We start from the raw sequence: 19,002 nt of genomic DNA, 5'->3' as shown, positions 1-19,002 counted from the left end.
CAAATCATTGCAGTGGCTTCAACAGCATTTTTCTTTAGATGAAACGCGAAGTGGATGGAAAATCGAATGCTCTTTTGTTATTGCCATCGTGAACACTGATTTTTGAGGTTATGTGCATCAAATGCCAAACCGTATGGCATTTTAGAAAGCCAAATGTCAACGTTTTAAAACTGCAAAAGGACGGGAAGATATATAAAATTTAAATTATTATTTCGGTTGTATGAAATCTCAGAATTTTTTTGTACACCTAATAACTTTACAATAATTAATTTTTTTACAATAATTAATTTTATGTTTAAAAGATTGAACGGACTGATCTTATGAGACAGATTTTTATTTAAGCAATTTTTAAATTTCATTTTCAATTTTATTTTAGATCTATATAAATTAATGATATAAAAGAAATGAAAATGTTGATTTGGATAAAAATTAAATAATTTAATAATAATTTATGAATTAAATAATAAACAAATTTTTTTATTTTAAGATAATATAAAAATACTAATTTACAATAAAATGCTTTTTTTCTTAAATAAAATTTTTAATTGCAAGAATATTTCTTTGTTTCGAATAGAAACACACTTTGTTTCGAACAGAAACAATTAAAAGTTTTTGATTCATAAGATAGCCAAATTTATATTCCCTAACTATCATTGCATTCTCAGTCCTATTTATTTCACAATATTCTTCCATGTATTGTTACTCCACATTCTACTCACATACTTCTTTTTCTGTGCAGTCGGTCAATTCTTTATCTTCTCAATAGGGATTTATTTCTAAACATAGAATAAAGTGAAAGGGATAAGAAGTGGCGAAACAGAAAATAATAAAATAGATAATAATATAAATAAAAATAATAAATAGATAAAAATTATGAAATTTTAAAATTGATATATATATATATATATATATATATATATATATGTATCATTGTATTGTTGACGTGTTGTTCTAAATACGTTATTTGCGATAAATATCATCACATGTCTCGGTAGTCGAAGGGATAAGATGCCTGCCCGGAGATCAGCCAGGTTCGATTCCTGGCTGAGGTGGTATTTTTTTGCAAAATAATTACGAGTTTTCACGACTGGTTCGTGGTCGGGCCCCGCTGTGACGCATACCTTCCCTTCTTATATACACATAACATAACTGAATAATCAAATATATTAAAAGAACATTTAAAAATAATCAAAATATAAATTCAAAAATTTTTTGAAAATGTAATTTTCTATATTTTCTATATTTTAATTATACACAAAATAATTTCTCGAAATATTCAAATTTTAAAAATAAAATAGGGTATATAATCTTTTTATGGCATAAAAGATTAGAGAAATGAATAATTAAGAAATGATAAAAAAGATTGTTTTAAACTTTCATCTGATTTGTCGTCTGACATTGTCTATGTTTAGTCGAGTCAAAACAAACAAAGCGAAAGAGGATAAATTGTTGCAAGATATGTGAGATCAAATTGTAATATCAAATAATATTAAAATTTTTGAAGTATCTTTCTATTTCCTAGGAAATAGCAACTCGTTTCTTATAATTTTTTTTATTCTTTTTCGAAACGAATGAAGTATGATCAATCAGTTTTAAAAATTATAATTGTATCAAAAAATACAATCTAAAAGTAATCCAAGTTGCAAGAAAAACCGAGTCTTTTCAAATCATAATTAAAATTTGAAAAAAATTTATAGAAAAAAATTTATAGAAAAAAAGCATAGATTAAAATAAAGTCACTTATAACAAGAAAAAGAATTTAAAAATAATAGTTCTAATATATCAATTTATTAAGGGGATGCTGGACTGACGAGCGAACTCCAACGAAAACGTTCACACATATACACATCTACACATATATAGATACATTTATATATATATATATATATATATATATATATATATATATATACATATATTCATACATTTCATTTATACACATATGTAGAATATGATATACATATGTAGAAATTTTTGTGATACTCTCCTGACCGTAATAAGTGTTTAAGCCTAATTTTAAGAACTAAACATTGCTTCTTCATGTAACCTTCTAGTCTAACAATATCAGTTTTGTAAGTGCAGGCTGTACAAATTTCATATAAAACAAATATTTACGCGACTTGACAGCTTTGGACGCCATTTTAAGATACCAAATAGTAAAAAAAATCTAAATTTAAAAAATTTTTTCTCGTTCCTGATACAAAATTCATATGCTAAACGCATAATAATGCATAAACTTTAATTGTGTAAAAGGATCCATAAAGTTAATAAATATTCCCAGATCCACAAAGTTAATAAAAAAATGAGAGCAATACAAAAATTATTGTGTTTTATCAGTAATACAGACAAGTTCAACATCGTTGAACTTTAGCTTTAATACAAAAAGGAACAAAGGAAGATAGTTTTATTCTATGATTTTTCAACTACATCCTCTCTCTTAGATGTCTAATCCGGAAATTTAAACGGAATCTTAAACGTACAACAAATAATTAGAGATATAAAATTTTATAATAATTACCTCACATTACTATTTTTATAAAAGAAATAAATAAAGACAGCTATTTCAATGTAATGTTTCTTTGAATAAACGAAAGGAATCCAACTTTACTGAAATGAAAAAATTTGGTTTCAATGTATTTTGCCTGTAATCCAAATTGTACCCTCTGGCTCGAGAACGTGTTTTCTCGGCTCCGACGACGATCGGATTCGGAGGGAAAAAAGAAATGGTAAAGTTTTCTCGAACGAAGAAATATTCTTTATGTTCTTTTTTCTTCTCTCATTAATTCTGAGAAATAAAGAACAATTTTCGGGTACAAAGATTGGAAATTGCCTTTCTTGCCCGTTATTTCCGGAGCTGAATGAACCGCTGCGAAGTTTGACACGACATTTTCTCTCTGAGGGTTATATTGAAACCCTCAGAAATCCAGAGATTTTTAAAATTTTAGAATTTAGATTCTTAGATCCAAGCTTATCAAATCGGATCTCGCGGACTTATCGAGTCATGAAATCGTATCGTGTATGTAATTCGTATCTATTTATTTTTAAATATACAGAAATCTTTTCTGTGAATTCATAGTCTGCATCCAATTATCCTAGTCCAATTATCCTGATCGAATATATTCGAATTGTCATCTTTGGGATGTGTAAAATAATTTTTGATAATCTGTGATAAATTATTGCCAAATCTGCGACCGTATTACGTATCTCGAAGACATTAATTCATTATCAGAATTTTGAATTCTTTAATGAGGATTATATTGTAATAACTTGCTATACAACTAAAAATGTCATCAACGTGCATTAACTTTATAAATTTTTTGAATATGTTAACAATCTTATTTTGTAAATGGGCGATAATAAGATAAGACTTTAAAAAGATCAAAAATTATATCAGACAGCTCGTATAAATTAACAAGAGGAAAGAAAGACCAATAAACGAGCGAAAAATGCAGTGACTTAACAAAAACGAATTTGGGTAAATAAAATTTATTATAAAAATAACATTGGCTGAATCACTTTCAATATAGATAAGATATCAATTGATATACGGCCATAATAATTATTAATCAACAATTTTATCATCATTGGGCTCATCGAATGAACACAGGAACACAGGAATGAACATGATCGTAGCTTTTCTTTTTCTATATCCACTGAAAATGATTCAAACTTGAATCGAAACGTTTGGAGTTTGTAATAAAAATTGAAGTTTTGTAATAAAAAGTGTTAATTGCGCACTGTTAACAGCGTTAATTCTCATTTGTCTTATTGTTTTCTAGTGTAATAAAAAAAAACAGTCTTTATGACAAAAATATTTCTCTTAAGCTGAATTTTAAAATCTGAAAATTTTAATTTTATTAGTTTAGTAATATAGATATTAAATATTTTGCTAAAATAATAATTTTAAACTAAAAATTGACAATGTAAGTAGTTTAAAGTTTAATAGTTTGAAAATTTAAAAAATCAAAAATTAAAAATTAAATGAACATTCTCGAAGAATATTAAAATGTAAAAAGAAACTAATAGCTGAAGAGTCGAAAGGCCGATAAAATAAGTCAAAACTTATTTTCCTTCTTCCCATTCCGGTCGATAAATTATATGGCGTTATTTTCAGGATAAGTTTGATAAAATCCACACTGGTTTCGCAGCGTGAAAAACGACTTGGATGAAAAAAATTGTGAAAAATATAGGTCGTACGCGCGCAAAACGATAGCCCGCAGGATTCAAATCGAAAGCCTTGATAAATTACCTAAGAATGCGAGGAGGGAGAAAACGAAGGAGAGGGTGAGATGCTTTATGCATCTCTGCATTTTACAAGTCGGACATTTTTTTTCGGCCACTTCCAATAAATTGTTGATCTTTTCTTACGACTTAGGTAAGGCGATGTGCCGACGAAAATGAGAGTCTTAAAGTTCGAACAATAACGTCATGACTCCTTGATAAATTTCCGAAAGTCTTATCTTATTATCGCCCATTTACAAAATAAATGATAAGTAACGCCAAAATTTTTCATGAATATTAAATTAATTTTTATACTTCCATGATTTGTGTTTTGCAAGAGAAAAAGAGAGAAGGGGATATTTGAAAAGATTGCAAGAAATATTCCGTTATTCATTAAAAATTATTTTAATCTCTCTCAAAATTGTTCGAATATTTAATATTTTCAATTCATGAATAAAGAAATATATAATATTCAATATATTTATATAATCATATTTAAAAAAAAGGAAATTTATATTTAAATCATTTAATTTGAATTCTTTTTTTAGAGATCTTCTTTTAATGAATCTTTTAATGAATCTTATTTTATATTTTTCAACATAAGTATTGACATAAAATGGAAAGAGAAAGTATTGTAAAAGAGAAGATGTCCACATGCAGTGGAAACTAGTATTGTAAAAGAGAGGAGCATGAAGATGCAATCTGATGCATATCAGTGTTGAAACGTCTGATTGCATCGCGGACCAATTTCACGAACGAGACGAAGTTTCTTGGCTACATTATATAACCTCTGTGGCCTGATTTTATCATCAGATGAAATGCTGACAATTTCGAGTCCTGTCACCTGTTGCATCAAAACGATGCTTCCTCAAATGCATTATTAGAATTACAGCCGAGTTTATCTTATGAATCCTCGCTTGATTATTGAGCCTCGATGAAACTATATGAGTTCATCGTTGTCGATTACCTATTCAAAATTCATTTTGATTTATCATTTGGATTTATTATCGCAGTCTTTGTATTGTAATCATAACTTTTCTAAGTAAGATGTGATTGGAAATCAGTTTTTCTAAAAATTATTCCTCGACAGTAACAAATAAAGAAAATATAAACTTTTTTCAATATAATAGTTTTCAAAACAATTTTAATTTTATTTTAATATAGTTTTTAATTGAGATTTACTTAAATTAGAATCAAAATTATATTTTTAAGAATTATTAAAATTTTATAATTTTTTGCTAAGAAAAAATTAATTTCGTTTATTAAATCCGTTTTATTATCTTTATAATTATGGTGATCTTAGTTTTATAAAAAGGAGATAAAAAGGAAAGGCGTGTGCCACGACGAGGACCACGAATCAGTCGTAAAAATCCGCAATTATTTTTGCGAAAAATATATATTATACTTCAGCCAGGAATCGAATCTGGATCTCCTGCTTACCGGGCAGACATCTTATCTTTTCCACAGAGGCATGTGATATTTATCGCAATAACGTGTTTAGAATAACACATCAACAATTCAATGATACACACATATACATAAACCCCCAATTTTATAATAAACATTCGTTTTCACCAAATATGAAATAACTAGTAAATAATTCAATTTATCAATATATAATTATGAAAACAATAATTTACACATGCGTTGAGTCGGTCGTTTTAATTCTGAAGTTTTATTTTTCCTTTTTTCTTTTTATGAAACAAAAATTATTCGAGCCGAGAGTTGCATGCGATTTATTGCAATGCATCTGAGTTCTAGCGAAATTAGTTTTATAACGGAAGCGGAACCGTCGAGTTATTTATTGCAGGTTTTCGAAAAGAACTGGCGACTGCATCGGATGAACGCGTATAAAAGGATTCATTTAAATATTTAACAGGTATCACAGCTTATCACACAAGAGTATGTCGTGTGCATTTGAAAGAAAAATTATTATTTGAAAAATTTCGCATGTGCATGCACTAATAGGGATTTAAAATACATTTCAAACACTCGGTTACGTATTTATAACTAAGCAAGTTTTCTCGACATATTTTTGTATTCGCTATGTCTCTTCGTTCGTTGTCTCTTTCGATCGGGAAATAATTACTAAAAGATCGATTTGTACCGTATCTATTTCGAAATCTAAAATATTTGAGAGAACTCTGTGAAATTAATTTCAACTAGATGATGTATGCGCTCTCCCTTCCCATTCATTTATCGCAATGTCTCTTTCTAGATAATAAACTGAACTTTTTTTCTTCTTTTCGTTTCACATCAGATAACAGCCAATTTTTATTCTAGTAACAGCATAATTCTGATGCATGTGCGAACGTTCCGTGTTAAAAGGCGTCTTTAATTGTCTCCTTTTGCTATGCTTTTCATAAAAATTTGCGGGTATCGATAATTTTGAATTCAAGCTCCGAATTAAGTTTTTCATCAAGTCAGTCAATCTAAGAAACTAAACTTTCAAGTTCATAATATTGATATTATAATATTGATATTATGAACTTGAAAGTTTAATTTCTTAGATTGACTGATAATGAAAAACTTATTGATAATTAAAAAATGAAAATGTTTTAATTAAAAATGTTTTAAATCAACTTGATCCAAGTAAGAAAGGAGAGTGTGCGTCACGGCGTGTGCCCGACCACGAATAAGTTGTGAAAATTCGTAATTATTATTTTTACGAAAAATATCATCTCAGTCAGGAATCGATTTTAGATCGCCTGCTTACTGGCAAGTATCTTATCTTTTCGACTATCGAGGTATATGGTGAAATATCCTTACATGTCTTTTTCAATAGTCATGTTGCAACTTATTTCAATTAAATATGTTATCGACTGCATGCATTAATAGATTAGTTCAATACAAAGATATAAAGAAGATAAGATACGTGAACAGTGTAAACTGTCAATGCAAATCTTTTAGTGATTTTGTAAGAAATATAATAAAAAAATACATGATATCATTACAAAATTACCTTTTTAAAAAAAGAGTGTCCTTTGAGTGTTCTTTACTGATACCCTTTTAAAAAAGAGTGTCAAGTAAAAGGACATACGTGTCCTACGAGCGGAGTTATTGCTACACAAAGATCGATTCGTAAATTTTTACTTTAAGAAATGTCGTCATTATTATTTGTATAAAAGATTTGATATCAATAATTGGCGCCAAGTTATAGTCTTATAAACATTAAGCTACAAGTCCATCTTAGCCAAATTATATATTTCATTCGTATAAAAGATCTAATATATCACTATTTTTAAAAAATAAAATCCAAGCGGTAGTATCTTTAATTTAGAAATAATAGAAACCAAATGATATGTATTTTTATTCATTCAAGACTTTTTTTTTCTAAGTAATAGTAATTATTTAGCTTTAAAATATTATGTAACAAAATTACTTTACTCAACCTAAGTTTTTATCACAAAAAATTAAAAAGTAACGGTACAAAATAAATGATAAAATTTTATTTAAATAAAAAAAATACAATGTCATACACTTACACATATACATATATTACAATGCATATGTGTATATGTCATACACATATACGCATATACATATACTACAATATGTATGTATATACATGTATGTATATACTCTCGAATTTTCACTGATATCTGAAAAATGTTTCAAATGATTCTGAGCTGAAACTTATTGGTTTGCAAGGATATACAGTGCTCTCGAAAATTCATGCGCGCGCGTAATAATAATTTTATAAAAAAAAGGGTTTAAAAATAACGCAGTTTTTGAGAGACAAATCCTGAATTAATTTAAAAAAAATTGTCAAAATTATATATTAATAATTTTTATATTATTTATATTATTAGATTGTTATATTATTGGATTGTTCAAAAAGTCATTGCGTTTTTTTCTGATAGATAGCTTTAGATGTATTTGTTATGTATTAAACGCTTCTCTAAATCTATGAGTTTATGCGCGTTTAATAGCTGACACTTGTAAGTTCAAAAAATAAGAGTGCGAATCGATCAACAATTATTCTTTCTATAGCGTTTTGAAAATGGAGAGTCAACACGAGCATTTTCGCTAAGTTTTACTTTATTACTTTATTACTTCCGAAAAGGAAAGAACGCTACGCAGGTTTATAAAAAATTACGTAAAATTTATAGTGACGAAGCATTAAAAGAACCTCAGTGTCAATATTAGTTTGCTCGTTTCCGTTCTGGTGACTACAGTGTGAAAGATACACCTCGTTCAGATCGATTGATAATGAGAAAATAAAGGCATTAATTGAAACTAATAGACGTTCTATCATTCGAGAGCTCGCTGAAGCACTAAAAATATCGATTGGAAGCGTTCACCTTTATTTGAAACAACTTGGTCACATTAACTATTTGGGTCTCGCATAAACTGAAAGAAATTCATCTCATTTAATGCATAGATATCTGCGATCAAATGTTATGAAACGTGAACAATCCAATCCATTTCTAAAACATATGATTACTGAAAAATGGATCGATGAAAAATGGATCGTGTACAATAATGCGGAGCGAAAGCGATCGTGGAGCAAACCCGATGAGCCGGCCCAAAGCACATCACAAGGAAAGTAAACATCCATCAAAGGAAAGTGATGTTATCTGGTGGAATTGAAAGGGTTGGTGTTTTTCGAACTTTTATCAAGAAATATTTCGATCATTTCGAACGTGTACTTTCAACAACTAGACAAACTGGACGAAGCAGTAGTAGAAAAGCAGCCAGAATTGATAAATCACAAAGGAGTATTCCAATATAACAACGCTCGATCACATACAAGTTTGATGACTCGCAAAAAATTGTTGGAGTTTGTTTGGGATGTGTTGCCTCATCCACCATATTCGTCAAATATCGCACCATCAGACTATCATTTGTTTCGCTTCTTGCAAAACTTCTTGAGTGATAAAACGTTTGCTTCAGATGACGCTGTCAAAAGATATTTGGTTCCGTTTTTTGATACTAAAGATAGAAATTTTTTCGAGAATGGGATCATGAAGCTTCCTGAAAGAAGGTCATCGAACAAAGTGGGCAATACATTGACTGCGTTCAGCAAACCCAACAATTGTACAACAGTTGACTTGAAAAGTTGAAAAGTTGAAAAAGCTGCTAAACGCGTTGTGATCAATATCCGACACTCAACGTGTTTATTCAGCGGACGCCATTTTTTCCAGCATATTTTAAGTCCGCTATTTGAGTACAACATGTTGTAAAACGTAAGTAACATAATTTAAATATAATTATAAGGTAAGATATAACCTAAAAGAAATTGAACGCACCTAATCGTCTCTCCGCTTAGGGAGAGACGGTTAAATGCCATTCCAAGAAAAAAACAAATATAGCACGAGATATAACTTAAAATTAAAATTTTAAGGATAAGGATATATTTGAAGAGAAAAACCTATGTTTAAAAAAATGGTTATGATGACAATAATGAATTTGAAAAACATTATACTTAATAATGTTACGTATAGTGTCTTTGCATCAAATAATGTGCATTACAGATTACAAAATGGTACGTGAAATTATAATATTATATCACTTGCTTCTAAAATATATATAAATATATAAAATATTAAATGTAAATAAATATATAAGATAACCTATAACTTGTATATAATCTGTCCACAGATTCAAACTTTTTTACGGCATATTTTACAGAAAATATGCGCGTGCGTGCGTGCGTGCGTGCGTGCATGCGTGCGTGTGAAATATTAGCTGTGATGTTGATCTTAAAATATTTTATTTATTTTTATTTCTACTTTCAACCTTTATGTGGACAAAGCAAGCAACGAAGTTGTTTTTGCAAGCATATTTTGAGAAAAAAAGAGTAATTTCGCGATCCTAAAATAAAGAAAAAAACATTTATGGACTCAAATACGCAACATAATGTTAGAAAAAGGATACAATATAAACGAAGACGCATTAGATAGAAAGATGCGCAATATGAAAAAGACATATCGCACGATAAAAGACAATAATAAAAAAAGCAACACTGGAAGAGGTCGTGTGCATTGGGAACATTATGATATCTTTGAAGATATATTCAGAAATTATGCAACTATAAATCATGGACCAACATTATTATCTTCAATGGTTAATATACAAGGGTAGTCTGAAAAGTTTTGAGCCTAACATAGAAACAAATATTTTTTCGGTCAAATATAGTTTTATTTTTCAACATAATCTCCTTTTAAGTTGATACACTTTTCCCATCGATACTCTAACCTCTTTAACCCCTCCAAATAGTAGTTGGCGTCTTGTTCCGCAAAATAGGCGTTTACGTATGCAATGACTTCCTCGTTCGATGAAAATCTCTGTCCTCCAAGCGAAATTTTAAGCTTAGGAAACAGGAAAAAGTCGCTGGGAGCCAGATCTGGTGAATACGGTGGGTGATCAACCAATTCAAAGTGCAGTTCGTGAATTTTGGCCATGGCGACCGCCGAAGTGTGAGCAGGTGCGTCTTGATGGAATAACACCTTCTTCTTCTTCAAATGCGGCCGTTTTTTTGCAATTTCTGCCTTCAGCTTATCAAGTAATGATGCGTAATACGCTCCCGTTATTGTTTTACCTTTTTCAAGATAGTCGATACACACAATTCCGTGATTATCCCAAAAAACAGCCATTACCTTCCCAGCTGATGGAACCGTCTTCAGTAGTGATACTAGGCCGGTTCTAACCCAGGAGCTCCGAGCGGGGTGCGGGTGTGCGGGGTAACTCGGGGACGCGGGGGTAAAGGAGAGGGGGTAACTGGTAGGCACGGGGAAGGGGGAATGCTTTGTCGACAATCCTTTGGAATGTACTTTTGAGGGGGAAGGGAGGAGGGGGTCTTTTTTTGTCTAGGAAGAGCTGCTAGAAAAGATATTTTTTGTAGAAATTGACATAGGAAAAAAAAGCGCCGTTATTCCGGCTGCAATAAATGTACGTGTCGCAACATTTCGAACAATCTCGAAAAATCCGTTATTCAATGAAAATAATGTATTAGTCGGTAAATGGACACTTTTCCTTAATTTTTTTCTTGTTTTTTTTAGTAATAAATACTGAATGTGCTCATTTCTATTTGATCAAGTTCTCACGTAGGAAACAATAAATTTTGATGGCGACGGAAAATGGGAAACTACAAAAAAAGTGAACTATAGAAAAATGAAATGAATTCAATAAGAAAAAAAAGATATTACCCTTTTTTTATTGATGTTTTTTATTGATTATACCAATAAATAATATCTTATTATAACTGAAATATTATTTTATTTTAAGATGGGAAATTTGTTTTGATTGAAATCATATTTTTAAACGTGAAAACGTTTTTATTCACATTTTTGTTACATCGTCTTTTTTTCATACATACTAAAAACTAAAGCTAACAATTCGCAATCGACGAGTTGATGCCTATCGAAGATATCGCTATCGCGTATCACGTATGGTACCTCCTCGGGATTTGTTATAATAGACGCAATGTTGGAGAATCGCGTATACTTTTCATCGATCATTTCAACGAGTCTGTCTAATTGAGTGAACGTTATATCAATACATTCGGCGAGATTAAACATACGGCGTAGCGTCGATTCGACCATCATAATGCGTACGTTTGAAGATTCAAGACGTACGAGTGTAACGTTGTTCATCATACAAACTCGGACTGTTAACGGTCCGACGCTTATAAAATTGTCTTTGTAATTGTTTCGTAGCAATTTGTAGATATTCCATTGCTGCTCATGGAGTCCTTTCCATGTTTCGAGAGACAATATCAGCTCTTGTCCTCGATGATCTCCTAGAGCGATCTCTACGTAGCTCGGTGGACCAACATTGATTCCAATTTCCAGAAACTTGAAGCCCGTAGCCGTCAGGTTGTAACGTCTGCTCATCAAGCGCACCGCGCGAGGCTCCATCGAAATGCTGTGTAACAAGTACATAATATTGCGTAATGTTGCAAAAAGAAAAAAAGAAAATGTCGAACTTACGCGTTACGTTCCTTCTTCGTTTCACCATCGTACAGTGCACTGCTTCCTTTGGCGGAGTACATTGTGTGTGGATCGTTCGTACAAACGAATGATGAAGAAGCGGAGTACGTTGCGTATGGTTCGTTTGTACAAACGAATGACGGAGGACTGATCGCACCCGCGTAAATTTTGACACGTCAGAGCGTGTTAAATCCCCCCTTCCTCTCATTTGAAAGATGGAGTGGACAAAAAATCCAATGACCTCGCTGAACGACAATACTCTATTATGATAGTATTTCGTGAATAGGCATGTTAGTGGCCAAGAAAAAGACAAAGAATCGTACAATTGCAAATCGAGAACGAGTTTACTGTTATAGTGTTTTATTATAAATTGTTATAAACTGTTTTATTATAAACTATTATAAATTAAAAGAAAAAAAGATTGCGTCATTATCAATTAATTATAAAATTTTTATTTCAAGAAAAAACCTAATCAGCTATAAAAAATATGTAAAGAGAAAAAAAGAAAAATGTGAATAAAAAGTTTCACGCTTCAATCATAACGCAATTTCTTTATCATCGATGAGTCGATCGAACGTTACATTGAAAAAAAATGTATAGGATCGTTGGAATATTAAGTAATCATCGATGTATATGAATAGCGGGGAAAAGAAATAAAAGAAAATATATTATATGTTATATATGTTTATTTAAGATTATCTGCCCACCAATTAAACAATTTAAATACATTTTGTAACGCGCAATTGGTATAATGATATCTACATCGTATAGAATTATCAGCATTTAGATTATTTAAAGAATCTATGTCTTCGTAAACCGCATCCAGGGTCTCGATGTACATGCGCTCTCGCTCATCGTCCAAAAGCAAATTCCGCAACCATTTTCGTTTTTCGTGTCCCTTGACATATATGACAGCATCATCGCCGTCATCGTCGTCGTTATCTTCTTTCGTACCATGCACAGCTTTCGTAATCAAACTTTTAGCTTCGCTGTACGGAATCGTTCCATCGTTCCATTGCAGTCTATGATGATGACGTATCACCCAGCGTGCGCAAGATTTGTCGGCACTTGCCAGGAAATGCCACGGTATAGGGCTTGCGAAAATGTAATGAGAGAGAACGGTCCGTTCTTTGAGAGCAGCAAACTCTCTTACGACAAACTGTCCTTCAACGAGGAAACCTTGCAGGTCTACGAACGTTGGCACAGACATGTCGAGAAGAAGACTGCGATCGATTTCGATGTATAGATTTTATTATCTCTCATATACCAGCGATGCTCTTAGGTGATCTTGCGTACAACATTGGTCAATGGGTTGTACTGAACCACGCGATCGTGTATAATGAGACAGTACGCGGTGGTATTCATCGGTACGTTCTCCTTAGTCTCAAATTCCAATCTCACATCCACGGTTGCGCTCTTGACTGATTCGTTTTGTCGAGAACAATCGATGATTACGAATGGACCGTAACGTAGAAAAGACGTGAGGGTAAGACTTGGCTCGAGATACTCGTATCCGTAGTAATTTTTGCAGAAACGCGCGTACGTTTCGTACAACACAGACCATCTGTTTTTTTCGAAATCCAGATTCATATCATCGTACGGATAACATTCTGAGTTCAGATAGAGTTTCACATTGGTCAAGTTGCAGTCGTCGAATCGGCTCGTGTCCTCGGCCATGATGTTCTTTCGGCCTGTTTGCAAAGCGAAGATGACATATCGCGGCTTCTCCAGCTGAGTAGCGGTCTTGATGGCCCACGAATGCTTGGTTGTACGCTGTAACAGCGGAAACTCGTACAGATCCCACGAGCGAAAAGCCATGCTCAAGTATCGTCCGCTCTCCAAAGTGCGCAGCATCGATAGTTTTGTTATCTCGTTCAATAACACGTGCGGCATTCGCCATTGTATCTTGAATAAGTCGATCACGGGATCCAATGCTGAATTTCCCATCAGGCAATTGTTGTCGTTGCGCGATCGTATTAAGATCAACTCGTGACGAGCGTTGATTACCACGCGTCTGTAATCCTCGCAGAATCCCAACAGTACGTAGAGAGGTACGCAAAAGTTAAAATATCCATCCGCGTTGGTACGCGCATCCCAGCCAGCATTTCTCAGAATCACGCTTCTCTCGGATGACGTCGTTACGTAGTATTTGAGCGCGCTAGTTATGCCCACGTTTCTATTACGATCAATCTCCACGCCATCGAGCTCGTATCGAATCTCATCGAACATGAACGCCACAAAATTATTTCCCAACATCACATCAGATCCGTCGACAACATTTTTCTTCGTTAATTTTCCCTCGATATATAGAAAGCTTTCGTACGGCAATGTGTACAGATCCTGTTGCTGTATGGGTATTCTTATCTCATCACTGTACCCAAACGTTGTATTGGCGAACGGGTTATACGTATGAGTTTCAATCTTGAAGATGCGATCGTCGAAGATTGGCTCATCTTCGATGTTTAGAATGTCAGTCATCTCACAAGTTGCGCACCGCGAATCCTAAAGCTTGTAAAAATTTAACGTTCGATGCGTTGAGTTTCTTTCTCTTTTTGATGCAACCGGATGAGCGAGTATTGTCGATTGGTGTTTTCTTTATAAAAGATGCGTTATCTCTCTGAGCGTGCTTCGCTTCGTTCAACACGAGCATCCCAAATGTCGCGCACACGTTATCGCCGTCGCCGTCGTACGTGCAATCTGATAGTGATCTCTTCTCCTCTGAAATCGAGCAATTGTCCGTTCTGGTCAACAATGCGTATCGTTAGCTCCGTAATGCTCCGTACGATGACTGGCAAGTAAATGATTTGCATCGGCCTTTCCGATATCTTATATCCTGGTGGCACGCTCGGCGAAAATTCATGTATCGTGTGCACACTTTTATCGTTGCTATATGCGCCCGCGGTCACGTTGCACTCTACACGGATAATGTTTATATTCATTATGTTGATTGACATGTCCGATTTATACCACTTTCGCGGTTGCAATATACGCTTTGACGAGAAACCAAGCAGCGATCCAATGTTATTGGGCTTGTTAAAGTTTATTCTGTAATCACATTTAATCTCACACCTCATCGTGTTGTAATTTGCGCGGAGCACTATCGGGTATTCACCAATGTCATCATCGCCGCGCGCGGTGTCACCGGCGTTACCATCGGATGTGTCGCGTCGCGGATGTTTTCGTAAAATCTCACGTTTCAAAAAATCATTTATGGCTTGCAGTTCGTACGACCCCTCGGGAATCGTAATTTCTGCGTCGTCTTTGTCAAAATAAAATTTGTTGTTCGAAACATTTACATTCGGTATCGTGTGATAAGTCTCCAAAATTGTTAGACCAAGCTCGTAGTCATCGTCGTTCAAATCTATGGCTGGAAAGTAGTTTGCCGCGAGAACGCTGCTCTTCCCGCTTAACGTAAGCGTCAGCGACATGATGGAAAAGCGTTCAACGAATACTGAAACGTCGCGGCATTTTGTTAGACTTTATAAATTCATGCGCGTCGACCGTTTGGAGAAACCACAAACACAGCTGTCCGCAGACGCTCTGATCGTACGTCTGATAGGACGTTCGATTGTACTCTATCATAACATTGTCTCCGAAATATCGTACCAGTTCCTTCGGCGGTCGAAGATTACCGAAACTGTCGAAATATATAACACGATCGTTTCTCTTTGCGTATGCTACCCAATGAGTGCCGGGACCCATCGTGTCATCCAGATTTACGATACCGCTCTCTTTTCGACGCGCGCCGCTAATCGGTAATGCGTCACGCATGAAAACGCCTCTGAAGTATGGTACGCGCATACGCTTCGCCAGCTGGTCCAATTGTACGTTGGTAGTTACACCCATAGGTATTTTTATTGTCTCTTTGACGTTTTTTTTTTCTTTTTTTCTTTTTTCGCTGTTACACCTCGTCCGCCTTTGTACGGAGCGAGATATAGTCCCCGTCCGTATTTGTACGGAGCGAGATACAATCCCTGTCCGCGCGTTTCCATTGCGCGATTGTGACGTTGTAGTTCCTCGAGCTGACGTTGTATGGCTTTCTTGTCGTTTACCGCTTTCGCCACGCTGGCCGCTCCGCCAATGGAACCGAGCGCGCCCAACATTGGCAGAATCGGTAATATGCCGCCTCGTTTCGCCGTTGGAAGTATTCGTTTTTTTTTGTTGGCTTTTTCCTTGTTTTCGTTTTCATACCCATGCCGATCTTGGTCTTGGCTTTCATCGCTGCCCAAACAGCTGTAGCGGCAGCTTTTTCGCCCAAATTCGAATCTCTCGCAATGACGCGTCCTAGGGCTTTATCGGCGAGTATCTTATCCGCCGCGTGTCTATCGGTGAGATCGTTGCTCCGAGAATACGCAATGTCGTGTTCACGGCACGCTGCGTCTAGTGGATTTATGCCCGTTTCACCTCTGGCTAATCGCTTTTTCAGCCGAGTACCCGGACCGCAAAACTGATAGCCGGGAATATGTAACTCGAAAGGAAGCGCATTTATCGCTCGATTGAGCAGTCCTCCAACGCAGCCTTTGTTCGTTGCTGCTGGCATATGTTACAATCCTTTATCTTCGGTGCGGGGCCGTCTATATGCGTGCGTTGCCACGATTGATTATAATGCTTGACGCAGCGACGATAGATTTGAACCTCCAAATCCGCCTTTATATGCTCCGGAAGTTTGTCCCACACGTGGTCGATATAGTCACCACATATGCGTAACAATATGATCTTCGGTATATATTGCAACTGTTCAGCGCGCAAATTCCAAATATCAAATAGATAGCGCGAGATACATTTTTGCTACTAAGCGAATCGCGGTTTCGCGCGCCTATAAATAGGCGTTCAATCAAAGCCTAGATAACGCAGTGTGAACATGAAATTCGTGCGGTACCCGCAGACGATACACGTCGTGAACTACGACGAGAAAGCGCAAATGATGGGAGACATCGCGACAAAGCGCAAGCATGGTGAAATACTACTGAGTACTATACGCGCCATTATTTGCGGTCCATCGAATTGCGGTAAAACCAACGTTCTCATAAGTTTGCTCGAGAGTCCGCACGGTGTACGTTTCGAGAACGTGTACGTGTATTCAAAGTCATTGCAACAACCAAAATATCGATATCTCGAAACTTTGTTGGCATCGATCGACGAAATCGGCTATTTTACGTTTTCCAACAACAGTGACGTCATCCCACCGAGCGAGGCACGTCCCAATTCGATCTTCGTCTTCGACGACATTGCATGTGATAAGCAAGATGTGATGAGAGAGTATTTCTCGATGGGTCGCCACTCGAACGTCGACTGTTTCTATCTCTGTCAGACGTATGCGAAGATACCTAAACATCTGATACGCGACAATGCGAACTTGTTGATTTTATTTAAACAGGATGGTACCAACTTGAAACATGTTTACAACGATCATGTGAATACTGACATGTCGTATGATGAATTCTGTGCGTTATGTCGCGATTGTTGGCGGCGCGAGTACGGATTCCTAGTGATAGACAAAGACAGTCCGCTTGTCAACGGGCGGTACAGAAAAGAATTTAACATGTTCGTGGTACCATAATGTGGTTAGTCGATGTTGATACGTCAATTAGACAACATGAATAACATCAAAGATCGCGAGAAAATAGCAAAACAGATTGCGAAAACGAGCGATTCGATTCGCAAAAAATATCGCGCTTTGAAAACTGGTAAAATAGATGAAGATGTAGCGTTGGAGAGACGCTTCAAACCCATCGTCGAACCTCTAAAACAGATTGTCGAGGAAACACATCCAATTAAAAAAGTAGCCAATGTTGCAAAGGATATCAGTATTAAGAAAAAAAAGAAACGTGAAGACAGCGATGACGATGACGATACTACTACTACTACTACTACTACTACTACTAACAGGGATTCGTATTGGACGGATGTTGGATGGTTGAAATTATCGCCGCAATCTAAAAAGCGTACAAAACAATTGAATACTGCGTCAGATTCATTCACGTTCGATTCTACATCGATAGAACCATCAAAAGAACTACCGAAAATACCGCTATTCGTGCGAAATGAAAATATTTTTGAAACAAAAGACGTTAGTGAACCATCACTCGAAACAACTATCAAACAGAATCTGCAAACGCATGGAAGTCGTGAGACGCTTCATGGTCAGCTAGGACCATTGGGACGAAAGTACGTGGGCCTTCTTCTCGGTGACGACATAGATAAAGCGATCGATAATGTGTACGGTATCTATTTCGACAAAAGTGGTACAATGCTCGGTGACAAAAAGTTTGACGTTGACAAAAATGACTCCATAATCATAGACAATGTGAGATACAATGGTACACCAGGATTATACGAATTGATCTTCAAAAGACTTCCCGATGAAGCTATATTTACCGAAGATGACAAACAAACGTATAAAAATATACTATTAACAACGAATGCTCATAGACGTGGTCACAGCGCCCATAATCCCATCATGGGCAACAAGGGATACAAGTACATTAATATCATTGCTCCGCTCGTATCTACATATAAAAGAAGCAGTAAAAAGGGTGCAGGCATGAATAATATACCATCCACCATGAAGTTAAATGACAACAAGATCGATTACGTGCATTGGGACGATCCCAACGAACTGGTGGATCGACTTCGATTACTCGACGCTTCGCACCGAGCTGGTCACAACGCTCACGACAACGAGATGCTGTCGATCATCGAGGAACTTCGCGAAGCCGGCATTATTATAAATTAAATCGCGTGTCGATGAAACGAGCCAGTTGATTGACGTCAGTGAGGAAAAAAAAACTTTAATTGTAATATATCTTATTTACACGCATTAATATCAAACATCGTTGAAACATGA

The 19,002-nt window shown here is 35.0% G+C and overlaps 5 protein-coding genes across 7 annotated transcripts in view; 1 reads left to right on the top strand and 4 right to left on the bottom strand.

The window, feature by feature from the left end:
- The window catches only part of LOC105429942 (uncharacterized), a 540,048-nt gene that overhangs the window by 273,561 nt on the left and 247,485 nt on the right, over positions 1–19,002 (bottom strand). The gene's annotated exons all lie outside the window — the stretch shown is intronic.
- LOC148937322 (uncharacterized) lies at positions 4,798–12,793 on the bottom strand. Its single transcript, XM_089073738.1, has 2 exons — positions 12,156–12,793; positions 4,798–12,090 (listed from the first exon to the last, which is right to left on the bottom strand). The coding sequence occupies exons 1-2, from the start codon at positions 12,215–12,217 to the stop codon at positions 11,517–11,519; spliced, it is 636 nt and encodes a 211-aa protein (XP_088929864.1). The 5' UTR covers positions 12,218–12,793; the 3' UTR covers positions 4,798–11,516.
- On the bottom strand, positions 12,830–13,365 carry LOC148937321 (uncharacterized). The gene has a single exon (XM_089073734.1). It carries the CDS (start codon positions 13,363–13,365, stop codon positions 12,841–12,843), a length of 525 nt encoding a protein of 174 aa, XP_088929860.1. The 3' UTR covers positions 12,830–12,840.
- On the bottom strand, positions 13,434–14,633 carry LOC105425107 (uncharacterized). The gene has a single exon (XM_089073727.1). It carries the CDS (start codon positions 14,631–14,633, stop codon positions 13,434–13,436), a length of 1,200 nt encoding a protein of 399 aa, XP_088929853.1.
- LOC148937320 (uncharacterized) lies at positions 17,600–18,892 on the top strand. Its single transcript, XM_089073729.1, has one exon. The coding sequence runs from the start codon at positions 17,728–17,730 to the stop codon at positions 18,889–18,891; it is 1,164 nt and encodes a 387-aa protein (XP_088929855.1). The 5' UTR covers positions 17,600–17,727; the 3' UTR covers position 18,892.

The sequence above is a fragment of the Pogonomyrmex barbatus genome, unplaced genomic scaffold (assembly GCF_055798465.1).
Source record: "Pogonomyrmex barbatus isolate J1 unplaced genomic scaffold, ASM5579846v1 scaffold15, whole genome shotgun sequence".
Taxonomy (NCBI): domain Eukaryota; kingdom Metazoa; phylum Arthropoda; class Insecta; order Hymenoptera; family Formicidae; genus Pogonomyrmex; species Pogonomyrmex barbatus.
The sequence above is the reverse complement of the archived record's forward strand: the minus strand, read 5'-3'. Positions and strand labels throughout refer to the sequence as shown.